This window comes from Neofelis nebulosa, chromosome 1 (genome assembly GCF_028018385.1).
Source record: "Neofelis nebulosa isolate mNeoNeb1 chromosome 1, mNeoNeb1.pri, whole genome shotgun sequence".
Lineage (NCBI taxonomy): Eukaryota > Metazoa > Chordata > Mammalia > Carnivora > Felidae > Neofelis > Neofelis nebulosa.
In genome coordinates, this window is record NC_080782.1 from 116,194,472 (window position 1) to 116,222,348 (window position 27,877).

Below are 27,877 nucleotides of genomic sequence, written 5' to 3' on the forward strand. Positions count from 1 at the left end.
ATGCTCAGCATGGATCCCAACATGAGGCTTGAGATCACAACTGTGAGATCATGACCTGAACCAGTATCAAGAGTCAGATGCTTAACCGACTGAGCCACCCAGGCGCCCCTTAGCTTGTTTTGTTTTGTTTTGTTTTTAATTTTCTACTTCACTTCAAAACGGATTTAAGGTAGAATATATTGCTTTATCTTAGGTAAATAATTAATGTAATATCATTATCATTATGTTAACTGAGCCACTATTAAATTTTCAGCAACTGGTGTCTTTAAAAAAAAACACACTCCATAAAACGTTGTGCTAATGTAAGCTAAACAAGGTTGAGTTCATATTATGCAGTTCACAATTGTAACTAACATCTATAAAATCCATATTTGCCTATAAATAGTCAATACTTGTTTTTAAGAGCCTCTATCTCTGCTAATTGTTTCAGAAGTCTAAAAGCATAGTTCTTAGTTTGTTAACTTTTTTAGATGTTTATTGTATTAGTTACTAATATTTAAGATACACAAAACTGTATGCTACAGAATAATTAATTTCCTGATAATGAACAAAGGTTAGTAAATACAGAAAAATAAACTGAAGGCTTAGCAAAAATATCTTAATTTCTTAGAAAAGTTTCCTTCAATTAATTTATTTACAATAAATCTTTGTAGCATGTGGATTTATCCATGATGGCAGTCACAGGGAAGGTGAATAACAAAGCTATGATAACCTTGTTAACAGTCTCACTGTTAAACTTGTACATCACCTAAGGCTTTTATGTATTTAGATTTCAGAGATACCAAATTGATATAATTTTTTTAAAGTTTTTATTTATTTTGAGAGAGAGAGAGAGGAAGAAAGAGAGAATCCTAAGCAGGCTCCATGCTGTCAGCACAGGGCTTGAACTCACAAACTGTGAGATCATGACCTAAGCAAAATCCAGAGATGGATGCTTAACTGACTGAGCCACCCAGGAGCCCCCAAGATGATAACATTTTGATGGATGAATGCATTGATCTCTGAGAAGACAGTTCATTCAATATATATTTTTTAAGCCTGTGTCAGGAACTGTTCTAGACTTTGGGGATGTAGGAGACAGGCAAAAGTCTCTCTCATGAAGCAACCATTTCAGTATTTACTATTCAGTATCTTACTTTGCTCCTTAATTAAACCTATTAACCTGTATTTTGTTAACACTAGCAAATGAGTGAGTGAAGTACCAGCTTTTTTCTGGACACGCACACACACCTTTGAATAATTATCCTAAAATATTTTGGTATAATTTTAAAATCTCTTCATACACTGATGATTTCAAGAACACCATCAGCAAAGTCAATTTACTTTGCATAGTGGTATGTTGATACTAGCACTTGCTGATTCATCTGCTTATTTTGAAGAATGTATTAAATAGTAAGAGTATGAAATAGTCCATCTCAGTTAATATAAAATTACAGCTGGCATTTTGGATACTTACTGTGTAGCAGGCATTAGTCTAAATGTTGTACAGTACCTCTTTGCTTCACTCTCTAGATGCAGAAACCAAGGAAGGCACAGAGAAACTAATGACTTGCCCAAGGTTACATAAGTATTAAGTGACAGAGTCACGGTTCATTATTTAGTCAATTTATCTCCATAGCCTGTGCTTTTTACCACTGTAATTACTAGCACAAGAAAAATTCAAGTTAATTTACTTCTGTCCAGACATAACAGAGAAAAATACATGTTGAAATGCTAAGTAGGGACAATGGGTGCCTCAGCAGTTGAGCATCCAACTTTGGCTCAGGTAATGATCTCACAGTTCATGAGTTTGAGCCCCACATTGGGCTCCCTGCTGTCAGCACAGAGTCTGCTTCGGATCCTTTGTCCCCTCTCTAGGCCTCTCCCCAGCTGTGCTGTTCCTCTCTCTCTCAAAAATAAAATAAACATTAAAAAAAAATAAAAATGCTGACTAAGCAAGAAAACTAAGTGGCTTTGTGGCATGCCAAGAAACAGATAGAGAATAAAATTAAAAACAGAACTTAAAATGAACGTATCATTTTCTCCTTGACTAGTAATGAGTATGAATGTTGCTCAGTAGGAGTATTTTTCACCAGCATTAAGAGTTCTTTTAAAAAGAGCTGATTATTAAGAAAAGTACTATTGTGAAAATAGAAACACAGAATGATGTGTATTGCCTCTCCTTAACAAAAGAAATTACCATTTGAAGATCCGTGTTAGGAAAAATGTTTTACTCAATTCCCACTTCTCTGGATATCATCTAGGCTCTTAGGCTGCTGTAAAATGTGATAAACTTACAGGAGAATTATCCCAGATTGCTGGAATTCAAGGATTCTTAAGCCATAACCAACAATTCAGTGTTGGAAATACTGTGTCAGCTGTTTCAATGATGTCCACTTTTTATTCCAACCCGATAGATTTTGTTAAAAGAAACCTGCTCTTTGGCCTTTGTGTGGGTTATTAACATAAAAGTAACAAATCACCCTGAATATTTCTTACATCATTGTATAAATGAGATCAAATACCATTCATCCCAAAATTTTCTCTCTGGCAGTGGAACCAAAGGATAGTTGGTGGTATATTTTATAGCTTCCCATAAAAATTAAGGATATACCTCAGAATTGTCTAAGATTCTACCACCTTTAATTGTTTGCAGATAAAAGAGTCCTATCCTATATCTAAATATAACCCTCCATTTTTTCCAGAAAGGGGAAACTTAATATTCATGAGACAAGTTGAGGTTGGTAGAACAAGTGTCAGTCTTTTGGGATACTCATTGTCTGTTCTTTGTGGTCTTCTCTTATCTGATGCTTTCCTGTTGCAGTGATTTGTCCAAGTGCTGGGAGTGGTGGCCACCCTGACAATGGCTCTATGATTTTCTATGCCAATGACACGGGACTGCAGCAGTTTGAAAAGTGGTGGAATAAGTCTAAGACAGTGCCCTTTTACCTCATAGGGCTCCTGCTGCCACTGCTCAATTTCAAATCTCCTTCATTTTTTTCAAAATTTAATATCCTAGGTAAGCCAAGGCATTGTGTTATAGAGCTTCTGTGTAGTGGAGTACATGTTGGATTCTGTGGATACAGTCTGGCTGGGGAGTTACCCACCAGGCCTGTTCATCTATGTTCAATTTGTTCATTTGTATGTTACCCTGCTTTTTGGTTTTCTTTGTGGAGTTTGGCACAGAGGAAAATGTAGATGACCATTTTAAGTCCATGTTCGTTTTTTTAAAGAAGAGTTACTGGATTTCCTGTTCTATCCTTACTGAAACACTATTCCTCATTTCTTCTGTGGGTACAATTAGAGGAAACATTAAGATTTCAGGAGGAGAGATCCATACTGGATATTATAGGAATTCTCAATCCTAAGGATTGGAATCATTAGAACTTACTAAGGGAGGTTATGGAATATTTTTTTCCTACAGTTTCTATTTAAGAGTATAGCACAGAATTATCACCTTCCGACCTGGGATATCATTTTTTATCTAACTCAACCTGCCCAGCTTTATTCTGCTTTTGCCATCCTCCTCAGTGCTTTCTCTCTACTGGAGAGAAAAGGCCTCTTTAAAGGAAGAGACTTCTTACTGTGAGCCCTGTTTTACGGAAATTTCTGAAATCACTGAAGAAATTTCAGAAATTTTAGCATCGTTAAAGGAATGTTTTTTTTTTTGTTTTTTTTGTTTTTTTTTGCAGCACTTTTGCAACACTGAGCTTTTAGACGGCGAAAGGAACCCCTAATGAAAGCTTAGATCTGGTTAGCTAAAGACAAGGATAACATTCATAAAAAATTGATAACCCCAAATAAACCATAGGATTTCACTTCCTCCCTATAGATCTGATCTCCTGGTAGGCCCTAGAGTATAAAATAATTAGATTACTCATCACATCAAGGAGCTAGCTTTTTGAGTTTCAGAAAACCAAAGTAGGAGGTAAGGGTATTTTTCTATACCTCTCTGTCTCACAATAGGATTCACTGCAAGACTGCCATAGACACCCACAGAGAATGAAAAGTTGTGGTTATATAAGCTTTGGCCTCTTGTTTTTATTCTTTCTGAATCAGCTAATCTGCAAACCCAGAGTAGCTCATTTGTGGTTTCCTGATTTGCTTGCCGACTTTCCTATGGAACAGATCTTTAAAAGTTGGCATATAAATTTATAGAAATATTTGCTAAACAATCACAAAACTTGTAACCAGGTTGATTATTTTCCACCTCCTTAAGGATATTTTGCTTTTGCCCTTTTTCTTGATACTCTCCCTTTTAAAACTGTAGCTTCTTTACAGAAATTTTTATCTAATTCTTAAAGAAAGAAACCTACTTGAATTTCCTGACTCTACTCCATAATGACTGGATTTAACTCCTTAAAGGAATAATTCTTTAACTTCTAGATTACCAGAAGCTGTGAATGTCCACCTCACCCTGTGTATAAATACCTATGAGTAGAATCTGTAATCTTTTCATCTAATAGGTAGTACTGCCTAGTTGAAACCTTATCCAGATACGACATCAGAGTGTTCATGGATTATTTGGCTTATCACCTTTCTCAAATAGGTTTATAATCCACAGTCACTACTTTTCTTTCTCTACTTTCTTACCATCTTTCAGTAAATACTGTGGCAGACTTTTCCTGCTTATTGACTATCTCTGATATTTCCAATACAAAGAATAAGAGTCAGTTTGATGTTGGTTTTTTCTCCTATGTAACCATACAGTTTTGTAATGAATTCTTTGCATGTATCCTCCACTTAACTCATAAATAAATTAGACAGTCTTGGCTTCTTCAGTATATGAGCTACCTTCATCTAGTTCTTAGGCCCACCATATAATGTTTTGCTTTGTTTTCTGAAAACTCACATAGCTTGTTTCTGTTCTTTAGATCACACCTGGGTTTTAGTGGGCATAATCCATGAAGGTAATAATTTTCCAAACTTTGCTGAGAATATAGAAACAAAGCTTAATTTTAAAATAGTCTGTAAAATACACAAAAATGATCAATGGTTTCTGAATTTTTTCTCACAGGCACAGTATCTGTTCTCTATTTGATTTTCCTTGTCACCTTGAAGGCCATTCGCTTGGGATTTCATTTGGAATTTCATTGGTTTATGCAAACAGAATATTTTGTACCAGGTGAGCTGTTTTGGTCAAATAAAGAATCAGTAAATTACAAAAAAATGTGACCTTTAGTTAACTATTGTTAAAGTATTGCTATCATAAAACAAATAGTGGTATTTTTTGAACAAGCACTGTTTATCAATGCTTAATATTAAGCTAAAAACAGGGGTACAGTTGAAATATCTCTGCTTTTCTTTCAGTTAGGAGTAACCAGGGTCTGTTGTCCTTTCTGCTTTAGAATTGAAGTTCACTGAAGTTATAATGCAATTGAAAAATCAAGAACTCATTTTCTAGACTTTTCTGTGAAAGTACACCCTTAGAATTTCAGAGGTTTAGAACCTGGTCAGTGTTAATATATGTAGATAATACTCTTCATTAACATCATTGTTCTCCTCATGGTTTTTTTTAAATTGTTTTTCAGGCTAATTGAGATGATAATTTTAAGTGTTCCCTCCCTCCTTTTTTCTCTCATGGTTATAAATTGGGAATTTCTTAAGTCACTCAAATTTAGAGGATTAGGAAGCAATGAATGGATAATGCTAAATGAGAGAACAGATTAAAAAATAGAAGTGAGTATTATACTAGTCTCCTGGAAACTAATGAAGAGAAAGTAGTACAAAATCCCCTTGTTTAGAGAGACTGCTTTCTTTCCATTCTTCACCTGTTAATTCAGGCAGTCTAGAATTCAAATTTATTTAGTATCTGATGTTACTCTGTAAAGTCAGCAATTATAATTGTCTACCACTCATTCTATTTCTCTTGCTACAACATTCCTGGGTTTTCCAGGTGTATTGAGTTGGTATTTGTTGAAAGTTGTTTGTTATGGTTACTTGTTTTCAGATCATCTTGGTGCATTAGCTTTGATTTTTTTATTTCTATAAGAAGTTCATAAGTCAGTGTCAATTCGGGATAAAGGAAATATTGGATCTTGAAAGGCATCCTTCTCTTTCAGTTTGTATTTAAAATTGAACACAGATGAAAATGGCGACATTAAGCTAGTGCTTCCATTCATTGATAAAAATAGTCCAGGATGTTTTTTTCTAAAATTAGATCCATACTGATTTATAGTAAGAGTCTTAGTGATAAATGTTTCTGCTAATGATAGGACATGAGAGAAATATGAATGAAAAAAAGAGAGTATAAATATTTAGAAGATGAAAAGGAGAACATATTTAAAAAGAGGTTAAGCCATTTATTTCACTTTTTTTTTTTTTTGAGAGAGAGAGAGAGAGAGAATGAATGGGGAGAGGGAGAGAGAGAAAGAATCTCAAGCAGGTTCCACCCTCAGTGTAGAGCGTGACCCAGGGCTCTATCCCACAACCCTGGGATCGTGACCCAAGCCGAAATCAAGAGTCGGACACGTAACCAACTGAGCCACCCAGACATCCCTCACTTAATTTCACTTTTAAATGATATGAAGGGAGAATCATGAGGATTAAAGAGGCTTGTGTTAATATTTATGGTCCTGAAACTGGTTACTTTATCATGATCGAAGAATTTCTTAGGAATGAAAATATAGCATAAATCTTTTTCAGTAAATCCTAATTTAATTAAGAGTCAGGGAACTTTAGAGGGTATGACTCTTTACTGTCCTGATGAAGAATTCACATAAACTTGTATTCTGATTGAATCTTTATTTATATACTTTTGTTACTTAAAATTCCTTTCTCAATTTAGTGGATCCCATTACTCTTCTTCCTAGGTAATTAGAAAATAATGAGAAAAAAAAATCTCCTCATGTATTTCATCCCATCCTGCCTGCCTCCAAGACTTTATTTCTGTAGTTATCCCTTCTGTCTTTTTAATCATGTATCATCAAAATTTTCCTTTACTCAATTATTCCTATCAGAATATAAATCTGTCTTTCAGTCTAAAAACAAAAGCTCATACGACCCTGCATTCCCCTCTAGCTGTTGTTTCCCTTTAAAGAAAAACTCTTTGAAAGAGTTTTCTGTGCTGTTTCTACTTCTCCTTCCATTTTGCCTTGAACTCATGTCTGTTAGGCTTTTGCCCCAGTCACTCCACTGACAACCAATAACTCCTTCTCTTCCTGCTCAACCTATCAGTAGCATGGGCACATTTGGTCACTGCTTCCATCTTGAAACGTTTTCTATACTTAACCTCTAAAACCCCATTTTCTCTTGATTCTTCTACATGACCACTCTTTCTCATATTTCTGACCGGTGAATTACGGAGTTATCCAGGGTTTTACTCAAGCCTCTTTTATCTCTACTCTTATTCTCTAAGTAATAGCATGTAGTCACCTGGCTTTATATATTGTCTATATGATGACTAGTCCCAATTTTATATCTCTAGCCCAGATCTCTCCCCTGAGATCCATACTCAAATACCTACCTGCCCCTTCTACATCTCCCCTTGGATGTCCACTGGGTATCTCAAATTGAAATTTATGAAAAACAAATACTTGTTTTATTCCTCATCCACCCCCATCCCTCCAACCTGCTTAACCTGCTCTCCCTGGTTTCTGTATTTCAGAAAGTTGTAGCTCCAGTTTTCCACTTGCTCAGGCCCAAAACTTTGGAGTCATACTTGACTGTTCTTTTTTTTTCCCCACCCTACATGTCTGCAAAGCATGTCAGCTGTACTTTTAAAATAAATCGAGGGCGCCTGGGTGGCTCAGTCGGTTAAGCGGCCGACTTTGGCTCAGGTCATGATCTTGTGGTCTGTGAGTTCGAGCCCCGCGTCGGGCTCTTTGCTGACAGCTCAGAGCCTGGATCCTGTTTCAGATTCTGTGTCTCCCTCTATCTGACTCTCCCCCGTTCATGCTCTGTCTCTCTCTGTCTCAAAAATAAATAAACGTTAAAAAATAAAATAAAATAAATCGAGAATCTGACTACTTTTTTTTTTTTTTACGTTTATTCCTTTTTGAGAGACAGAGACGGAGTGTGAGGGAGGAGGGGCAGAGAGAGAGAGACAGAGACAGAATCTGAAGCAGGCTCCAGGCTCCGAGCTGTCAGCACAGCTGTGCGGGGCTCGAGCCCACAAATTGTGAGACCATGACCTGAGCCAAAGTTGGACGCCCAACCAACTGAGCCATCCAGGTGTCCCGGAGAATCTGACTACTTCTTACCCTTTCCACCAAAAAGAATTGTGTCAAGATGCTAATTTCTCATCTGGATTTTTATAGTAGCCTCTTAACTAGTCTCACCCTTTCTACTCTGTCTCACCTTCAGTAGTCTTGTTCTACCCCTAGCAGCCAGAGTGATGTTTTTAAAACACAATGTCCATAAGCCTCTAACGGTTTCCCTTCTCATTCAGAATAAAGCAAGTCTTTATCATAGTCTTGGTCCTATATGATCTGACTCCTGTCTTTCTCTCTGCTATCATTCCCCTACTACTCTCCTACTTATTTAGTCTACTCCAGCCACACTGTCTTCCCTGCTGTTCCACAAGAATGGCAAGCACGCTTGTGTCCCCAAGTCCTTGCACTGTTAACTGTGTACACAATGCCCTTGTCTTTTCGCAGGTATCCATATGGTTAGTATCATTAGAGAGGCCTTCCTTGGCTTCCTGCCCACTCCCACCTCTACCAAATCTTATATGCAAATATTCCTGGTCATCTATATCTTTTAAGTTCTTAATTCTGATACTGAATTGGCACATTAAGGGGTATCTGTTTTTCTAATCTATTTGGGTCCTGAGTTTCAGATAGAAAGTAGCAGAAGTTAAGATAACAAACATTTCTAAAAATGTTTCCAAATTTATTTGTTTCTTAAATTCAGAGATTGAAAGTTCACTTGGTAAGGAATACCTGTATTTTTTTTTAACCTGTGTATCTGTCTCCCTTAAGAAGAATATTAGCTCCTGAGAAAATAAATGTTTCTTTGTTTTTGTTTTCTATAATTCTCTATTACTATTGTACCCCCAAGGCCTATAATAATTCCAAGGGCATAGTGAGTAGTCACTAAACAATGTTGAGTGAATAAATGTGTTTATCCCTACTCCTCCCTAAATGTCATTAAAACAACAGTAAAGAAGTAACAAACAAAGGGGACTGTAGAAGAGACAACAGCAGACAAGAGATAGCAACAGATTGTTAGATGCTGGCAAACTGGAAGATGGTTACACTGACAGCAAAGTAGACAAAGCTGAAATGTAAGTATCTATAGAGAGGGATTCCACTACAGAGGAAGCCATTTTGAGCTACACATTGAAACCCTCAGTATTTGAAGGTTTTTGGGTCACTCACAAAGCAAGAGTAAGGAAAAGGGCCTAAAATGGATAGAATTCCCTGAAAGTTTACATCAGGAGTAGTTGTATTATAAACCCCTTCCTCCTCAACCTAGCAAGAAATGGAAGACTGAATAGTCAGGCTCAGAACTCAGTCCCTCCAAATACAACAAAGGGTGGAAAAAAGGCTCTAGTCTGAAAACAGGGACTAAGCGAAAGTGTATATGCTGAATGGTGAGAAGGTCCTGCCTCCCTGTACCCCTCCAATTCTCTTCTCTTTACTCTTTGGCTCCCAGAATGCTGACAACATAGAATAACAAAGGATTCTCCTCTGTAGAAACTGACAAACCCAAGAGGAAAGACCTAGAGTCTTGGATATTTGGGTTCTCCCAAAGAAATGGCAAGTACCTTGCTTGTATCAGACCATTTAGATGTTTACTAAGTATACATTTTTTTAGTGCTTCACTTTTAAATATTAAAAAATAGACAAAGATCACTAGATATTTGTGGAAAACCTCTTACATGAAAACAAAACTGGGGCAAGAGGGAGGACCTTGAAGGGACAAGAAGAATAAGAGGGAACAAAAGAAAAAACTTTCAAAAAATTACCTTCTCAAAGTGACACAAGACAGTGATATATCCATGAAATAGTATTTGGATGCCAAGGAAGGAAAAAAAGAAGGAGATACCTTGGTCTTAGAAACCAAAAATATAGTAGATGGGGTGCCTGGGTGGTTCAGTCAGTTAAGTGTCAGACTCTTGATTTTGGCTCAGGTCATGAACTCATGGTCCTGAGATTAAGCCTTGTGTTAGGCTCTGAGCTGAGTGTAGAGCATACCTAAGATTCTGTCTCCTTCTCCCTTTGCCTCTACTCCACTCTTATGTGCATGTACACACACACACACACACACACACACACACACACACTCTCTCTCTCTCTCTCTCTCTCTCTCTCTCTCCCTCAATCTCTCTCTCTCTCTCTCTCTCAAAAAAAAAAAAAAGAAAAGAAAAAGAAACCAAAAATATAATGGAAATTAAGAATGCAAAGAAAATTTGGAAGATAAAGCTACCTTCCCAAAATTATATTAGAAATCATGGATGTATGGGAGGAAAAAAGGGAGAGAAGAAGGAGGGAAGGAAGCAAGGAAGGAAAGAAGGAAGGAAGGAAGGAAAAACAGAAAAGATAAGAAAATTAGAGCATTAATCCAGGTAGCCCAATAATGAAAAATAGTTCCAAGGAACAAAGAATATGAAGGGGGAAGAAATTATCAAAGAAATAATTAAACTTTCTTGCAAACCAAAAAACATGAGTTTCTAGATGTACAGGACCCAAAGTGCCCAGCACTGTGAATGAAACCCATACCAGAGCATATCATCATAAGATTTTAGAACACCACAGATAAAGAGAAGACCCTGAAAGCTTCTATGGATGAAGGATAGGTCTTTAAAAAAGGTCTGGGTTCAGAATAATATCAGACTTTAATAACTCCAAAAGCTAGAAAAGTGTCATGAAGGTCTCAGAATAAATTATTTTAACCTAAAATTTCAAATCCTACCATACCCTCACTGAAGTGATAGAGTACAATAAAGCTATTTTCAGAAAGTAAAGTCTCACAAAATTTTACCTTCCGTGAACTCTTTCTCACAAAAAACTGCAAAATGTGCTCCACCAAAAAGCAGTAAATTGCAAACTCTTCTGAGTGGCAGTGAAGGGATAGCCTAGGAAACAGCTGTACAGCAGGCCTAGCGAGCACCCTGCCCAGACCACAGCAGCAGACAGAGCACCCCAGGAAGCAATTTTTCCAAAAGGAAAATGAAATGGAAAAGATTGTTTGATGTGTTGTATGGATAGAGTGGGTAAAGTTTTACCATTCTTCTGGAGAGTTTGGGGAAAAATTAGTGTTAACTAGACAGGCAACCAAAAAGTAAAAACCTCCATATCTCCATAAAAACAGGCCAACAAAAGTATTTTTATATAAGAAAACATAATAATTACTGAATAGTACAGAATAACCATGAAAATTAAAACACTGAATATTGATTTTGTAAAATCAAAATTTGAATTGTGATTTTATGGAGGGGTTAGAGATGGGAAAATGTGAGTGATGGTAGTATTAGAAAAGGACTAAAGTCTTCAGGTAGAAAAGCAATGGATTATGTCTAAAATTTAAAAAATAAGGGAAAAGGAATATAAGCATATTTAAGATAAGAAGTTATAATTAGTTCCCTCTAGGAAACAGGATTTAGGATGGGAGGTATGAAGCAAGAGAATACTGTTATTTTGTTGGGAGCCCTGTAATACTATTTAACTTTTAACAATTAGCACACATTTAAGACTGCTGTTAAGAATACATTTTAACAATGAAAACCTATTAAATGCTTTGGAACTGATTTCACAAAGATTTCAGACACTGATATTCAAGGATTATGGGGTGATTGTCCATTTGATAGCAGCATTGTGTTCATATGCAACCAGAAAAAAATAATTTTCTAACTACATATGATTTAAATAGTTTTGTTATTAATGTTATTAGAAGCAGACTGCATTCTACCGTGCATTCATCGATACTTAATAATGTCTCCAAACATAATGGAATTTTTCTTTTCATATTTTTAATGTGTAGGCCTTACCATTTTTTTGTTTTTGCTTTTGAACTTTTTATTGAAGCATAACATACACATATAAAAGTGCACAACTCATAAGTATTCATCACAAAGAACATACTAGATACCTAGCACCAGATAAAAAACTAGCACTCCAGAAGTCCCATTCAGTATGCCTACCAGCCACTGTCTCCCTACAGTGATAACCACAGTTCTAACTTCTAGCCCTAAAGGAGGTTGTCTGTTGTTTTTTTAACATCACGTAAAAGGAATATAGAACATACATTCTTTTGTGTCTGGCTTCTTCCAATCAACATTATACTGTGATACTGATCCATATTATGTCTGTTTGTAGTTCATTCATTCTCACTGTTATCTTACTATATAACTATACATACCCACAATTTGTTTTATCTTTTACTGTTAAGGGACATTTGTCTCCAGTTGTTTAGTATTATGTTTATTGCAGTACTCTATTCTCCTACATATCTTTGATGAAAATATGCCAGCTTTCTCTTGAGTATTAACCTAGGAGTGGAATTGTGAGGTCAGAGGGTATGCGTATACTCCGCTTTGGTAGATATTACCAAATGGCTTTCCAAAATGGTTGTACACTTAAATGGGTGAAGTGCATATGAATTATATATCAGTAAAACTGTTGAAAAGAATTTCAGCGTTTTTTTCAAATGTTTATTTTAGAGAGAGACAGGATGAGCAGGGGAGGGGCAGAGAGAGGGAAACACAGAATCTGAAGCAGGATCCAGGCTCTGAGCTGTCAGCACAGAGCCTGACACCGGGTTTAAACTCACGGAATGCAAGATCATGACCTGGTACAAAGTTGGACACTTAACCGACTGAGCCACCCAGGTGCCCCTCAGGTTTTTAGGAAAGATGCTCAAAAAGAGTTTTTGTTGGCTAATTGGAAAAAGCTGGATATTTATTCTAATTTGACAAACAACACTGGTATCACCTGACATAGTTAGAAAAGGATCAACTAACAAGTTGCTTCAGGAAGCATTTAATGGTAATAGGGGTTGACTGCTTTGAAAGACAGGAAAGATTAGCTATACTGAAGAGAGCTTATTGAAAACTAATAGATCTTAGCAAAAAGCAAAATCAGTTTGAAGAACAATTTAAAATCAAATTTTGACCACTGATAACAGCTGAAGTCCTTTATTCTGAATAGAAATTAATACCTCTGATTATGAGTCATACATTGTCAAAAAAGACATGGCTCACCGCCCTCCAGGAGCTTACAGTTGAACAGTAAGACCAGTTTGTGAATTAATGATCATAATGCAGAGATATATAAAAGAGACGTAATAATATAGAGAAATTTCATGTAAATAAGAATTAGAAATTAGGGGCACCTGAGGGTGGCTCAGTCAGTTGAGCATCTGATTTTTGAGTTTGGCCTAGGCCATGATCCAGGGTCGTGGGATCAAGCCCCGAGTCATGCTTTGCTCTCTCTTTCTCCCTCTGCCCCTCTCCCCCACTTGCTCTCTCTCTCTAATAATAATAACAAAGATTTAGAAATTAGATATGGGTTCTAAACAGAGAATGTTTTAAGGGCCAAGGAGTTCTTTAAATGAAGAATTGGAGGACGGGGTGTGTTCCACATCAACAGAACAACATGTTTAAGCAATAGCTAAGGCCTGAGATAACATGACCCATTTAGGAAATTACAAGAATTTGGGAGGCTGCAGTGAAAGAATACTTGTTGGGGAAGTGACTCGAGATAAGGATAAAGAGGCAAAGCCCAATTATGAAGAGCTTTCTATTTAACTTAAAAATAACTTTAGTGGGGGCGCCTAGGTGGCTCAGTCGGTTAAGCGGCCGACTTCGGCTCAGGTCACGATCTCGCGGTCTGTGAGTTCGAGCCCCGCATCGGGCTCTGTGCTGATTGCTCAGAGCCTGGAGCCTGTTTCACATTCTGTGTCCCCCTCTCTCTCTGACACTCCCCCGTTCATGCTCTGTCTCTCTCTGTCTCAAAAATAAATAAATATTAAAAAATAAATAAATAACTTTAGTGGCTCAAACCATCTTTCTGTTTTATTTAAGGTTGGCTGAAGTAGGAGATAGTCCTCTATGTCTCCAGGAGGTCAGTAAGGTAGAGGAAAAGTAGTCATATAATTCCCTGCCTAAACATAGGATTCATAATGGAGCTGCTCCAGTCAAATTACTACTACTATTAATAATAATAATAATAATAATAATAATAATTAAAGCTGAGGTCAGAGGTGCTATAGCCTCATTTATTCCCTCTCTCTGAATCAACAATATGTAGAAAAGCAGTGTTAATGAAAACACTGTCAGAACCTGGGGATATAGCTAAAGTACTGCTGAGGTGATAATTCACAGCTGGGTGATGAGTGATCTAGTTTGTATATTGTTGGCTCCTTTGACATAAATGAATTGACCATAAATGTGTGGATATACTTCTGGGGACTCTTTTCTGTTCCATTGATCTCTTTGTCTCTTTTTTGCCAGTACCATACTGTTTTGATTACTATAGCTTTGTCCTGTAGTTTGAATCTGAGATTGTGATGCCTTCAGCTTTATTTTTCCTCAAGACTGCTTTGGCTTGGGGGTCTTTTGTGGTGTCATATACATTTTAGGATTGTTTGTTCTATTTCTGTGAATAATACCATTGGAATTTTAATAGGGATTACACTGAATTGCTTTAGGTGGCATGCATATTTTAACAATAATAATTCTTCAAATACATGGAGATGGCATATCTTTCTATTTATTTCCATTTGTGTCTTCTTCAATTTCTTTCATTACTCTCAGTTTTACCTTATAGGCCTTTCACCTCTTTGGTTAAATTTATTCTTAAGTACTTTATTCTTTTTGATGCTATTGTAAATGTGATTGTTTTCTTAATTTCTCTTTCTAATGGTTCATTGTTAGTGTATAGAAGTACAACAGGGGTGCCTGGGTGGCTCAGAGTGCGACTTCAGCTCAAGGCATGATCTCGTGGTTCATGAGTTTGAGCCCCACATCGGGCTCTGCATTGCACTAACAGTGTGAAACCTGCTTAGGATTCTCTGTATCCCTCTCTCTCTGCCCCTCTCCCACTCGCACTGTCTTTCTTAAAAATAAAGAAATATAAGCTTAAGAAAAAAAGAAATGCAACAGGTTTTTGTGTGTTGATTTTGTATCCTGAAATTTTACTGAATTTATTTCTTAGTTCTAACAGTTCTTTAGTGGAGTCTTTAGAGTATTCTATAGCCAATATACTGTCATCTGCAAATAGGGACACTTTTACTTCTTCCTTCCTGATTTGGGTGCCTTTTATTTCTTTTTCTTGTTTAATTGCTGTGGCTAGGATTTCTGGTACTATGCTGAATAAGAATGGTGAGAGTGAGCATCCTTGTCTTGTTCCTAATCTTGGTGAGCAAGATTTCAGCTTTTCATTGTTGAGTATGATGTTGGTCATGCCCTTTATTACATTGATGTACATTCCCTCCATACCCAGTTTGTTGAGAGTGTTTATCATAAATGGATGTTGAAATTTGTAAAATGCTTCTTCTGCATCCATTGAGATGACCATATGATTTTTTATCCCTCGTTTTATTAATGTGGGGTATTAACTGATTGATTTGTAGATGTTGAACTCTCCTTGCATCCCTCAAATAAATCCCACTTAATCATGCTGTATTATTCTTTTAATGTATTATTGAAAACAGTTTGCTAATGTTTTGTTGAGGATTTTTGCATCTGTGTTCATCACGGATACTGGCCTGTAATTTTCTTGTAGTGTCCTTGTCTGGATTTGATATCAGGGTAATATTGCCCTCATAAAGTGAGTTTACAAGTGTTCCCTCCTCTTTTATTTTTTGGAAGAGTTTAAAAAGGATTAATATTAATTCTTCTTCAAATATTTGGTAGAAATCACCAGTGAAGACATCTGGTCCTGCCTAGACTTACTTGTCTTTATTGAGAGATTTTTTATTACTGATTCAATCTCCTCAGTAGAAACTGGTGTGTTCATATTTTCTATTTATGATTCAGTCTTGGTAGTTTGTATGTTTCTAATAATGTATTAATTTCTTCTAAATTGTCTAATTTGTTGGTGTGTATTTGTTTACAGTAGTCTTTTATAGATTTTTATTACTGTAGTATCACTTGTGAAGTCTTCTCTTTCACTTATGTTTTTTTAATTTTTAAATTTTATTTTTGGAGAGAAAGAGAGCGAGCACATGAATGGGAGAGAGGGGCAAAGGGAGAGAAAGAGAGAGAATCCCAAGTGGGCTCCACATCCAATTTAGGGCTCAATCCCATGATCCCGAGATTATGACCTGAGCCAAAATCAAAAGTCAGACAGTCAACTGACTGAGCCCCCCAGGTGCCCCTATTTATAATTTAAGTCCTCTCTCTTTTTTCTTGTTTAATACAGCTAAAGGTTTGTCTGTTTTGTTTATCTTTAAAAAAAAAAACAGCTCTTAATTTTATTGATCTTTTCTGTTGTCTGTTTAGTGTCCATTTCATTTATCTCTGCTCTCCTCTCATTTCTACCCTCTTGTTATTTTTACTTTCTTCTACTACTTGAGGTTAATTTGTTCTTTTTTCTTATTATTACTTGAGGTTTAAAGTTGGTTGTTTATTTGAGCTCTTGTTTTCTAATGTAGATGTTTATTACTATAATTTTCCCTCTTAGAACTGTTTTTGCTTCATCTTTTAAGTTTTGATATATTGTGTTTCCATTTTCATTTGTCTCAAGATATTGATATCTCTTTTGATTCCTTCTTTGGCTCATTGGTTGTTCAGTAACATGTTATTTAATCTCCACATTTGTGAATTTTCCATTTTTTTTTCCTGTAATTGATTTCTAGTTTCATACCATCATTGGAAAAGATGCTTGGTATGATTTCAAGCCTCTTAAATTTGAGATATGTTTTATAGGCTAACATGTGATGTATCCTGGAGATGTTCCATGTGCACTTGAGAAGAATGTGTATTCTGTTATTGGATGGAATGTTCTGGAAATGTCTGTTAAGTACATCTGGTGTAATGTGTCATTTAAATCCAATATTTCTGGGGCGCCTGGGTGGCTCAGTCGGTTAAGCGTCCGACTTTGGCTCAGGTCACGATTTCGCGGTCCGTGAGTTCGAGCCCCGCGTCGGGCTCTGAGCTGATGGCTCAGAGCCTGGAGCCTGCTTCCGATTCTGTGTCTCCCTCTCTCTCTTCCCCTCCCCCGTTCATGCTCTGTCTCTCTCTGTCTCAAAAATAAATAAAACGTTAAAAAAATTTTTTTTAATTAAAAAATAAATAAATAAATCCAATATTTCCTTTTTGATTTTCTCTCTGGATTATCTATTCAATGTTGAAAGTGTAATATTGAAATCTTACACTTTTATTGTATTATTATCTATTTCTCCCATCAGATCTGTTCATATTTCCTTTATACGTTTAGGTGTTTTTATGTTGGGAGCATAAATATTTGCAAATGTTATACCTTCTTGATGAGTTGATCCCTTTATTATTATATAATGACCTTCTTTGTTTCTTATTACAGTCTTAGATTTAAAGTCTATTTTGTCAGATATACATATAGCCCTGCTTTCTTTTGGTTTACATTTGCATGGAATATCTTTTTCCATCCCATCACTTTCATTCTATTTGTATGCTTAGTGCTGAAGTGAGTCTCTTGGAGGCAGCATCTGGTTGGGTCTTATTTTATCCATTCAGCCACTCTGTGTCTTTTGGTTGGAGAATTTAATCCATTTACATTTAAAATAATTATTGATAGGTGTAGACTTAATACTGTCATTTTATTAATCGATTTCTGGTTGTTTTGTAATTTCTTTGTTTCTTTCTCTTTTGCTCTCTTCCTTTGTGATTTGATGACTTTGAATTTTTACCGAAGAGTTTTTCTATTGTTTCTCTGCAAGGAATATGGTCATGTGAATAATATTTTATCATCTTTCTAAAAATGGTACCTCTGTTACTATTACATAAATATAATGCTGACTGTTGATCTGAAGTGATGATGTTATCCTTGAATGCACAATTTATTAAGAGTTGATTTTGGGGGAGGGTGCCTGGCTGGTTAAGTCAATAGGGTGTGCAACTCTTGATCTCCGTGTTGTAAGTTCGAGCTCCACGTTGAGTGTAAACTACTTAAAAATCTAAAAAACTTTTTTAAAACGCTGATTTTTTTAAAGCAGAAGTTGGAGTTACCTCCACATTTTATTTTATTGGTTACATGTAAAAAATTTTAAAGATTACAGGCAGTAAAGGGGAGAATTTTCTTAAGAAAAATATACTTGGAATTGTTTCCACAAATAAAAATTCAGATAAAAGATAACAGACCAACAAAAACTTTATAGAAAACTAAAGTGTATAATTTTTAATATCTTACATCTTGATTTCTTTTAGAAGCTAGTGCTTAATTCTTATTTTCTTTGCTAAAATATTATGGCAAAAAGTCAATAGACTTTCTTTTTTTGTTTCTACTTTTTACACAAGGAATCTCCCCAAGATGACTTGTTCTCCACTTTGTCATCTACTCTGTCCAGATCTAGCACTGTTTTCATGTAAATCAAGGCCTTATTCCCCCTTACAGCATTTTTTTTCATTTTTGTGTTAGTAGACCTCAAAGACAGAAAATAACAATGCTTTTGAAATATTGTCTTATTATTCTTATTTCATCGTAACTTTGGACTTATTGTAGAAAATTAAGAGAATATAGGTAAGTGTTTAATTTAAAATAAATTCCACTAGTCATGGGGTGGCTCAGTTGGTTGGGCATCCGACTCTTGATTTCACCTCAAGTCACGATCTCATGGTTCGTGAGTTCAAGCCCCATGTTGGGCCATGTGCTGACAGCATGGAGCCTGCTTGGGATTCTCTCTCTCCCTCTCTTTATGTCCCTCTGCCACTTGTGCTCTCTGTCTCTCTCTCTCTCTCTCAAAGTAAATAAATATTTAAAAAATAAAATAAATCCCATTAGTCAGAAGTAACCACTATTTAAATTTTTGTGATTATCTCTCCATTTTTTTTCTATGCATATATATACATATATATGCACACAAAATATTTTAAATAAATGTAAAATCATACTATGCATGCTACTTAAATCATGTACATTTGCCTTGGTGTTAAATAATTATCTAGAACATAATTCATACATACTGTATACCACTGAGCAACTGTATCATAGTTTAACCATTCCCCTCTCTGTAGACATTTAAATTATTTCTAGTATTTTTAAGCAATGCTTTTTTAGATTAGCCTTTGAAAAATTTTAGATGACTAATTCTCCCTTTTCTGATTCATTTTCTAAAAGTGTTTTTCTGACAGATTCAAATATTAGAAGAGGAAGACCTTTAGAGTTAGACCTAAAATTGAATCCTGCTTCGCCACACATTAGTTGTGTGACCTCAAACAGGAATATCTGATATAAAGTACCCTCACAGAGTAGTCTTCTCTTGATTCCTTTTTTGTTTTGTTTTGTTTTCAAGTACTTTGCTCAAGTATAATGCTAGACTTGACAAACTTTGTAAAGGCATTTTAATGTTATTATTCCCTGGATAAAGCAAAGACAACTAATTTTTCATAATCAACTTTTGGCCACTAACATTCATTTTCTACTTGTCAGTTTTAATGTGGGGTTTTTTCACTCTCTTTTTCTCCTAGAGATAAGATTTCAGTTTCCACAGCTGACTGGAGTGCTTACCCTTGCTTTCTTTATTCATAATTGTATTATCACACTCTTGAAGAACAACAAGAATCAAGAAAATAATGTGAGTAATTGTCAGAGGAATTACATTTTGTTATTGGATCTTAATTCTTAAATTTAAACCATAGAGCAGTGGTCTGAGCAAACTTTTTCTGTAAATGTTTTGATGGTAAATATGTTAGGCCTTGTGGGCCATACAGTCTTTGTTACAGCTACCTAACCCTGCTGCTATGTCATGAAAGTAACCACAAACAATATTTAAGCAAATGGATGGTGGCTGTGTTTCAAGAAAACTTTATTTACAAAAACAAACAGTGGGCCAGATTTCATCATGGACCATAGTTTGTCAACTCCTGCTGTAGAGTAATTACTAAAAAAATAAAGAGGCATGCTAATAGCCAACAGTGGTGATAAAGTCTTTTTTATCTAAAAGATCATGGAAAAAAATGAAACAAAGAATAGGTGGGACAAATGGAAAACAAATAGCAAGATAATAGATTTAAACCCAGCCATGTTGGCAATAACTTTAAATATAAATGGTGGAAATGCTGCAATTAATGGATAACAGACTGGGGATGCCTAGGTGGCTCAGTCACTTAAGCATCTAACCTTTGATTTCAGGTCAGGTCACGATCTCATGGTTCATGAGTTCGAGCTCCACATTGGGCTCTGTGCCTACAGCGCAGACCCTGCTTGGGACTCTGTCTCTGCCTTTCTCTCTCAGTCTCTCAAAATAAGTAAAAACTTAAATATACATATATACGTGTGTGTGTGTGTGTGTGTGTGTGTGTGTGTGTGTGTGTGTATTACACCAAACTGATTAAACTACAAGACCTAACTACAGTTGACCTTGAACGGGGGTTAAATAAAGAGTGCTGACAGCTACACCCTCCACCGCCATAGTCATAAACTTGTATATAACTTTTCCCCAGAGCTTAATTGCTAATAGCCTACTGTTGACCAGAAACTTCATTGATAACATAGTTGATAAACACATATTTTATATGTATTATGTATTTTATACTGTATTCTTATAATAAAGTAAGCTAGAGAGAGGAAAATGTTACTAAGAAAACCATAAGGAAGAGAAAATACATTTATGTTACTGAACTGAAACTGTTGGAAAGAATCTACATATAAGTGGACGTATGTAGTTCAAACCCCTGTTCCACGGTCAACTGTATGTGTTGTCTGGAAGAAACTTAGTTTAAATATAAAGATATGCCATGCAGACACTAGACATAAAAAAGGCAGGGTAACTGTTTTAATATCAGACAAAGTCAACTTCAGAACAAGGAGTATTGCTGGAGATAAAGAGCAACATTACATAATGATCTTTAGGGATCAGTTCATCAAGAAAACATAGTAATCATAAATATGTATGCACCCAGTGACAGAGCCTCCAAATAAATGGAGCAACTGTCAAAACAGAAAGAAGTAGACAAATCCGCAATTATAATTGGAGATTTCATTACCCCTCCCTTAATAATTGATAGAATAGAAAATAAATAAGGATATAAAAAGCCAAAACAGTATTAACCTACTTGATGTAATTAGCATTTTTAAAGGTCTTCTCTCAAGCAACAACTCAATGCACATTCGTTTCAAATGTTCATGGAACATACAACATAGACTATATGCTAGGAAATTGAATAAATCTCAATAAGTTTAAAAGGATTGAAATCATACCAAGTAAGTTCTTTGACCACATTGAAGTGAATTTAAAAATCACTAACAGAAAGAAATTTTGAAAATTGACTAAATACATGGAAATTAAATAACAGCTTCCTAAGTAAGCAATGAGTCAAAGAAGAAATCACAAGGAAAATTGGAAAGTACTTTGAGATTACTGAAAATGAAGGTACAACATAGCAAAACTAATGGGATGCAGCCAAAGCAGTGCTTAAAGGGAAATTTATAGCTATAAATATCTACATTAAACAAGAAGAAAGATCTCAAATCAATAACCTAACCTCTACCTTAAGATAGTGAAGAAGAGCAAACTGAACCCAAAGTAAGCAGAAGTTAAGGAGTTACTTGTGGCCTTGTCTGCAGATTTTGAACTCAGTTTGATGGCTTCTAACCATGTAAATGAAAACCATGGTGAAGCTCTATTAGAGGCCTATATAATTGTTACTGAAATAAAAAGGAAAAAGAGTTCACTGTGCCTGGGAATTCTGAGAAGGCTTCAAGTAATGTTTGGCAGGGTCATTTTGAAGCAAAAATCCTAAGTAGAAGGAAGTTAGTTCTCAAATTAGAGCAAAAATATAAGTCAGCGTCTCCCATTTTCATGTTTACTATTAACTGGTAACACATCTGGCATATTGCCTGTAAATGGGATTGAGTAAATCTAGATTTTCCAAACTTTCTAATTTGGTGACCTTCAATTTTTTTTGATATGTAAAAATAGTATTATGTGATACCTGCCTCTCAGGGTTTTAATCACAATTAAACATTATAAAATAGGAAAAGTATTTAACATGCTGTCGTGTACAGTAGGAGCTAGAAATTTTTTGTTTCTGTGCCCCTCCTTCTTTTTCTCCTGACATTACATACCGTGGATCTCTCAGCTAACAGGGGAAAGTATTTTCCCATTCAGAGTCTTTCCAGTACTTTAAAACTTGTTTTGTAATGAGAACATATTAATTCTTCCTATAATGTTAATAGGGTAGATCCCCAGAAAAAATATATAATTGAACCATGTCAATTCGTTCTTTATCTATTCTCTCATCACTGAACTAGATTTTAATTTTAAAACTGGCTTTTCACCAAGGGTTCATAGTAATACAAGAAAGTCATGTGTAGAATGTTGCTTCATTGTTTAATAAGAACCATAATTGGGATATTCTTTATTAAATTGCTTAACATCTTTCATGCACGGGCTGTAGAGAATTATTTCTTTGTGTTCAAGACTAGGAAAAGTTTCTCCTAATGAACTCATTATTTGACAAGGATCATATAACTACTCTTGTTTCTGTTTTTGCCATGACTTCTGGAAAACTTAAGAATTATCATTTGGTATACCTTTTCTTAGACACAACTTACTTTTAGAGTCTTTATCTTTCCTCTCACATTAGATTTAGTTTTTATCTTGAAAATGTTTAGTCTCATTATACTTATACTTTTGTCATAAACAGTTTTAAATCTTCCAAGGGAATAGGAAAAATAATCTTATTTATCCTAAGTAAGTATTCGGAACTTTAGGATATAAGGGGAAATTGAATATATATTTTTAAAGTTCTCTACTTTTAAATCCCTTCCTTCTTCTTCACAAGTTCCCAGACTAATTGCCACTTGAACAAAGCTACCTACTCCAAGTTTTAGGAAGTTTATAAATATATGTGTAAAATATCTGCTTCAACTCTGCAGGAAATCTGTATATCTCATTAACAGTATGTTCCTTGGTGCTCACTAAGTCACGTATCTATACTAATCAACTCTTCTCACACCAACTTAGACCAAGTGCCCTAGAAACCCACTTGGTGAGGTGTAGAATTCTCATGTATTGGATCATTCTATCCATAAGGCTGTGCTTCTCAAACTTTACCACTAAAGTCTCCTAATGACAGAGAATACCTTGTATACCTGGGAATCTGTAGGTGAAGAACACAACTTAGACAAATTCTCATGTTTAATTTTAAGCATGCATGTACATTTTTATTGTACTCTAAATTATTTTGTCTTACTAGAAAAGTCTTAAAATCATGAGTTAAGTTATAAACAGACCTTACTTTACACACTTCCTATATGCATGACTTATAGTTACTTTGGTTTAGTTAAATTACCTCAGTCCCCCTAACAACATGGTTCAAATTCCAATTACCACAGGATTTGAACTATGAATACTTACATAAACTAGTAGCTACCTGCCTTTCAGTTCACAAATCACTACTGAAATAACAGGCATATGTCATGATTCATTACCATTCACATCACTTCTTTCTGAGTCTGTCAGAGATTGGTCACCACACATCTCTAATTCACTTTACACACAGACTGCCAAGCAGATGGTTGAGTTGCCCCCTTGTAACCTGGTCGTAAATCCAGATAATATTTTACAAAAATGGAAAATTGAGAGAGGGAATTGGCCAAAAAAGGTGAAAGTGCAATAATGAACACAAAGTGATAATACTGGAAATACAATTTGAATGAAACATAGATGGAGTCATAAAGGAAACATCTGCTTGTGGAAAGGTAGACACTGCTGCCATTTGAGACCCTCCAGATGGGCAGTCACAGGAACTTGGGGAAGATGAACCTCTCACTGAATGAAGGAAATGGTTGTGATGAGAAGAACGAAGTTGTTCCCAAGGAAGTGACACCAGCAGAAAACGTCACACTGAAAGAATTCTGAGATACTTCACAACTTTGAAAGCACAAAGGATGGAAATGGTGGAAAGCAATGCAACCTTAGAAGGAAGGAATATGACAATTCACTAAGGTGTAGAAAAGATGGTTGTTGTAGATTGTAATTATACTATGAGAAGGAGGAAACAGTTCAAACTGTCCTTGGTAAGTTTTTACAAATAAATAAAACACTTTAATTCTCATTGTTTCCGAGGTTTTAAAATAGTATATTAAATAAATAGTACTTTTACTATCTTTTTCATTTCCTTTTAAATTTGTAACCAACGGAGTTTTTAATGTTTTGACAAAAGTTGTTAAAGATCATGGAACAATCATAATTTTTCTCATACATTATTGTGATCGCAGTGCACATTTTTTTTTAACATCTGATAATTTATTTCTTTATTTTTTATGTTTTATTTTTATTTTTGAGAGAGAGTGAGAGGGCAAGTGAGCAAGAGGCAGAGAGAAGGAGAGAGAGAGAGAGAATCCCACAATGGCGGGGGGGGGGGGCGGTATGGAGAGGGAGAGAGAGAAGCGGGGCTCACCCAAAGCAGGGCTTGACCTCACTTAATGTGGGACTTGAGATCATGACCTGAGCCACTGTCAGATGCTTAATGACTAAGCCACTCAGGCGCCCCAACAACTGATAATTTATTGAAATCATTGGTGTCAGTATCTATAATAGTGACTTTGACCACTTGATATTTAATAGTATCTGAAGGGCTAAATAATCTCTGAAGGACTGTGCAAGTCAGTATGTGGCTTATGGATCCTCGTCTGGAAACGACTTTGGAAAATCTTAGGAATCTTAGTACCTTCTGCCCAAGGAGTTTTTCTTGTAGTGACTCTCAGAGTCCTGGTAGGCCTCTAAACTGGTTCTTTGATATTCTTTTCCTTTGTGCCTCAGATCGAGTCAGCATGAAGCTTCCCCAGGGAATATACATTGTGGCTGATTAGGGTAATTCATATTCGATTAATTCCCACCTCAGGTTTTTTGGGAGTCTTTCCAGTGTCTGTAAGCCATGGCTGCAGTGCACAACTTTCGGACTACTTGTTCCTGGGTGAGAGCGAACAGCGGTAAGACAGGAGCAGGTGGACCTCAGCTGTGCTGCAGCTGCCACCACATCTTCCTCAAAAAGGTGTCCAGGCAGATTTAGTCTCATCCTACTGTGAAAAGACAGGACAGCCTATACTTAGCTTTGCATTTCCTAAAACTCTTATGTAGAATTGCTTTTCTGGAAATGCACACCAGTGTATCTAGAGGTGAGCATTCCCCAGTGGGAGAAACTCAGCACTGCTCAGAGAGATAGACTCAGTTCATGGTTTCCCAAGGATTATAGAAGAGTTTCTGCCTTTCCTAGTGGAACACTCAGTGGGCCTCAAAAATCTGTTTTTTTATGTAAATACCATAAAATGAGTTCTTGTTTCTGCTGAGTTTTGGGACTAGCACTTTGTACAACTAGTATGTGAGGTTCAGCTGATAATATTTGACTCAAGTTTTATCCTTTGTAGGAAATATTTTAAAAAGTAAAAGCTTAAAAGTTTAAATGGTCGATGGTTTCTTACTGTCTTAATTGAAACTATGGTATGAAATGTGGTCTAGCTTTCAAAAAATCAGACTTCATGTTAACTTCTTAAAATGTTAGTAACTACTAACGATAAACATTTGTGAAGCACTTGGTGCCAACAAAATTCTAAACACTTTAAATACATGTAAATATATATACTCTCCTTTTGATTATACTGAAATTAGCTTATATACTTGCATAAGCTAAGCTAAATGGGTACTATGTTCTGAGAAAAAATTGGTCATTTGGTTTATTTAATGACTATACTTTTCAGTGGGTTTCAGTAAGGAATTTAACTCATAGAAGTCCTGTTAATATTATGATTTATTTTCTTGAGATTTAAGCCAGAAAATGTGAAGCTTGTCAGGGACTCTGACTTGTTAATATTAATATTATGTTAGTCATTCAGAGCTCAGTAAACAAAGGTTGAAAGTAGAGAAGAAGGGGATGCTTGGGTGGCTTGGTTGGTTGAGCATCTGACTTCGGCTCAGGTGATGATCTAACCATTCCCAAGTTTGAGACCTGTGTAGGGCTCTATGCTGACAGCTCAGAGCCTGAAGCCTATTTCAGATTCTGTATCTCCCTCTCTGTCTCTGTCCCCTCCCCTGCTCATGCTCTGTCTCTCTCTCTCTCTCAAATAATAAACATTAAAAAATTTTTTTTAATAAAAGAAAGAGAAGAAGGCAAAAGAATAAAAGGGCCTCATTTTGTTCTGTATAAACTACAGTCGGACTTGGATGCAAAGACATTTGTGAAGGAGAGCAATGAGGCTCCTAAACAGGTGTAATGATCAGATTTTTCAGGTTTGTTAAGTTTGATTTAATTTCATGGGTTTTTTTTCACTAAACATGATTTTTTTTTATGTGTAGCTAAATGGGATATGATTTCTATTCTTTAGTAAGGCATTCCTTACCAAAAGAAAACCAAAAAAGTTGTAGAGTTGAAGATCATCCAACTCATTCTTTTTCTTTCTTTTTTTTTTTTTTAAAGTGTATTTATTTTGAGGGAGCAAGAGTGGGAGATGGGCAGAGAGGGAGAGAGAGAGAGAATCCCAAGCAGGCTCCACACTGTCCACGCAGAGCCCAACTCAGGGCTCAACCCCGTGAACCATGAGATCCATGACCTGAGCAGAAATCAAGAGTCAGACGCTTAACAGACTGAGGCACATAGGCACCCCTCAACTCACTCTTTTTCATCAGAATATGTAGTCTCTGTAACCATCCGGAAAATGATCCTGGATTTGTGGACTAATCTCTTGGTATTTCCTTATGATGTTTGAATTAGAACGTACACAGTGCTTTTTGTTTGTTTGTTTTGCCTGTCTTTATTTAGTTTCACACCCTGCTAGTTCTTTAAAAATAATTTGAGATGGTTTCTATCTTAATTTGTTATTTACTTTTTGCTTCTTCATATTAATCTGTGTAGTTTACTTAACACTACGTCATCAGAAGTTTTGATGTAAATGTCTGGGGTAGTTCTGTGTGGTCAGTTTCTGTCATTTTTGTTAGTAAATGCTCCACTGGATATTATTTTCACTATGAACAGTATGTGGAACAAATTATAAACCATAATTTGAGAAGCAGAATGTGCTTCCAGCACCACTTGTGCCTCCTTGTAAAGCTGGTCCTCATTCTGAGGTGGCGTTCTTCGCATCATTAATTAGTTCCCTACCATCGCCCTGCCAGCCATTGCTCATTCATGAGGCAGAGTAGGTTACCTAATTAATGTGTAGGATTCATACTGTCATTTGTACCTCTTTTTAAACCTATTTTTTACTTTGAGACTTGCCTAACAGATAGCTTTTTTCTACCCTTTTCCAATAAATGGGCTTTTAAGAGGCTATATCTCCAGGCCAAGTACAGTGATGGCTTGTATTCAAGCCAAAGAATAACAAAACCCACATGTGTGCATGGTATTCATAGGTGGCATGTTTCCCAGGATCGTGCTAAACCTCAGCTGCTTTCATATTAAAACATCTTTTCTGTTCTTTAGAGTAGTTTCAGATGAAAACAGATATGCAACTCTTGACCTAGTTCTATTGAATGTACATTTCAACTACTATAAAATGGACTTTTCTGATTTTAATATTTCTCTTGCATCTCTGTGTATTCAGTTGTATCCTTTGTTACTCATAACTTGTTACCTCTTTATCTTTGTTCTCTGTATTATTTACTAACTACGACACAAATGCATTCAAGACTGATCATTTCTCCATTGCAGTAGTAAGGGCATGCAATTTGGAGCCATAACATCTTTGATTTGAATGCTGACTTCACCAGCTACTGTCTTTGTAACCATGAACAAGTTTTGTAACCTTGCTGCACTAGTTTACTCATCTATAAAATGAAGAAATGTATCATACTTACATTTAATGAGATAATACATATA

The 27,877-nt window shown here is 35.8% G+C and overlaps 1 protein-coding gene across 7 annotated transcripts in view; it reads left to right on the forward strand.

The window, feature by feature from the left end:
- Positions 1–27,877, forward strand: part of SLC38A9 (solute carrier family 38 member 9) — an 84,768-nt gene that overhangs the window by 45,709 nt on the left and 11,182 nt on the right. For 6 of the 7 annotated variants that reach the window (XR_009262447.1, XM_058732378.1, XM_058732388.1 and 3 more), the window contains 3 exons: positions 2,804–2,998; positions 4,997–5,104; positions 19,529–19,635. Coding sequence is in view for 6 of the 7 variants with exons in the window: in XM_058732378.1 (XP_058588361.1) it covers positions 2,804–2,998; positions 4,997–5,104; positions 19,529–19,635 (410 nt within the window). In the remaining variant the exon portion in view is untranslated. The remainder of the gene's footprint in view (positions 1–2,803; positions 2,999–4,996; positions 5,105–19,528; positions 19,636–27,877) is intronic. The other variant, XM_058732415.1, reaches the window with a different exon arrangement.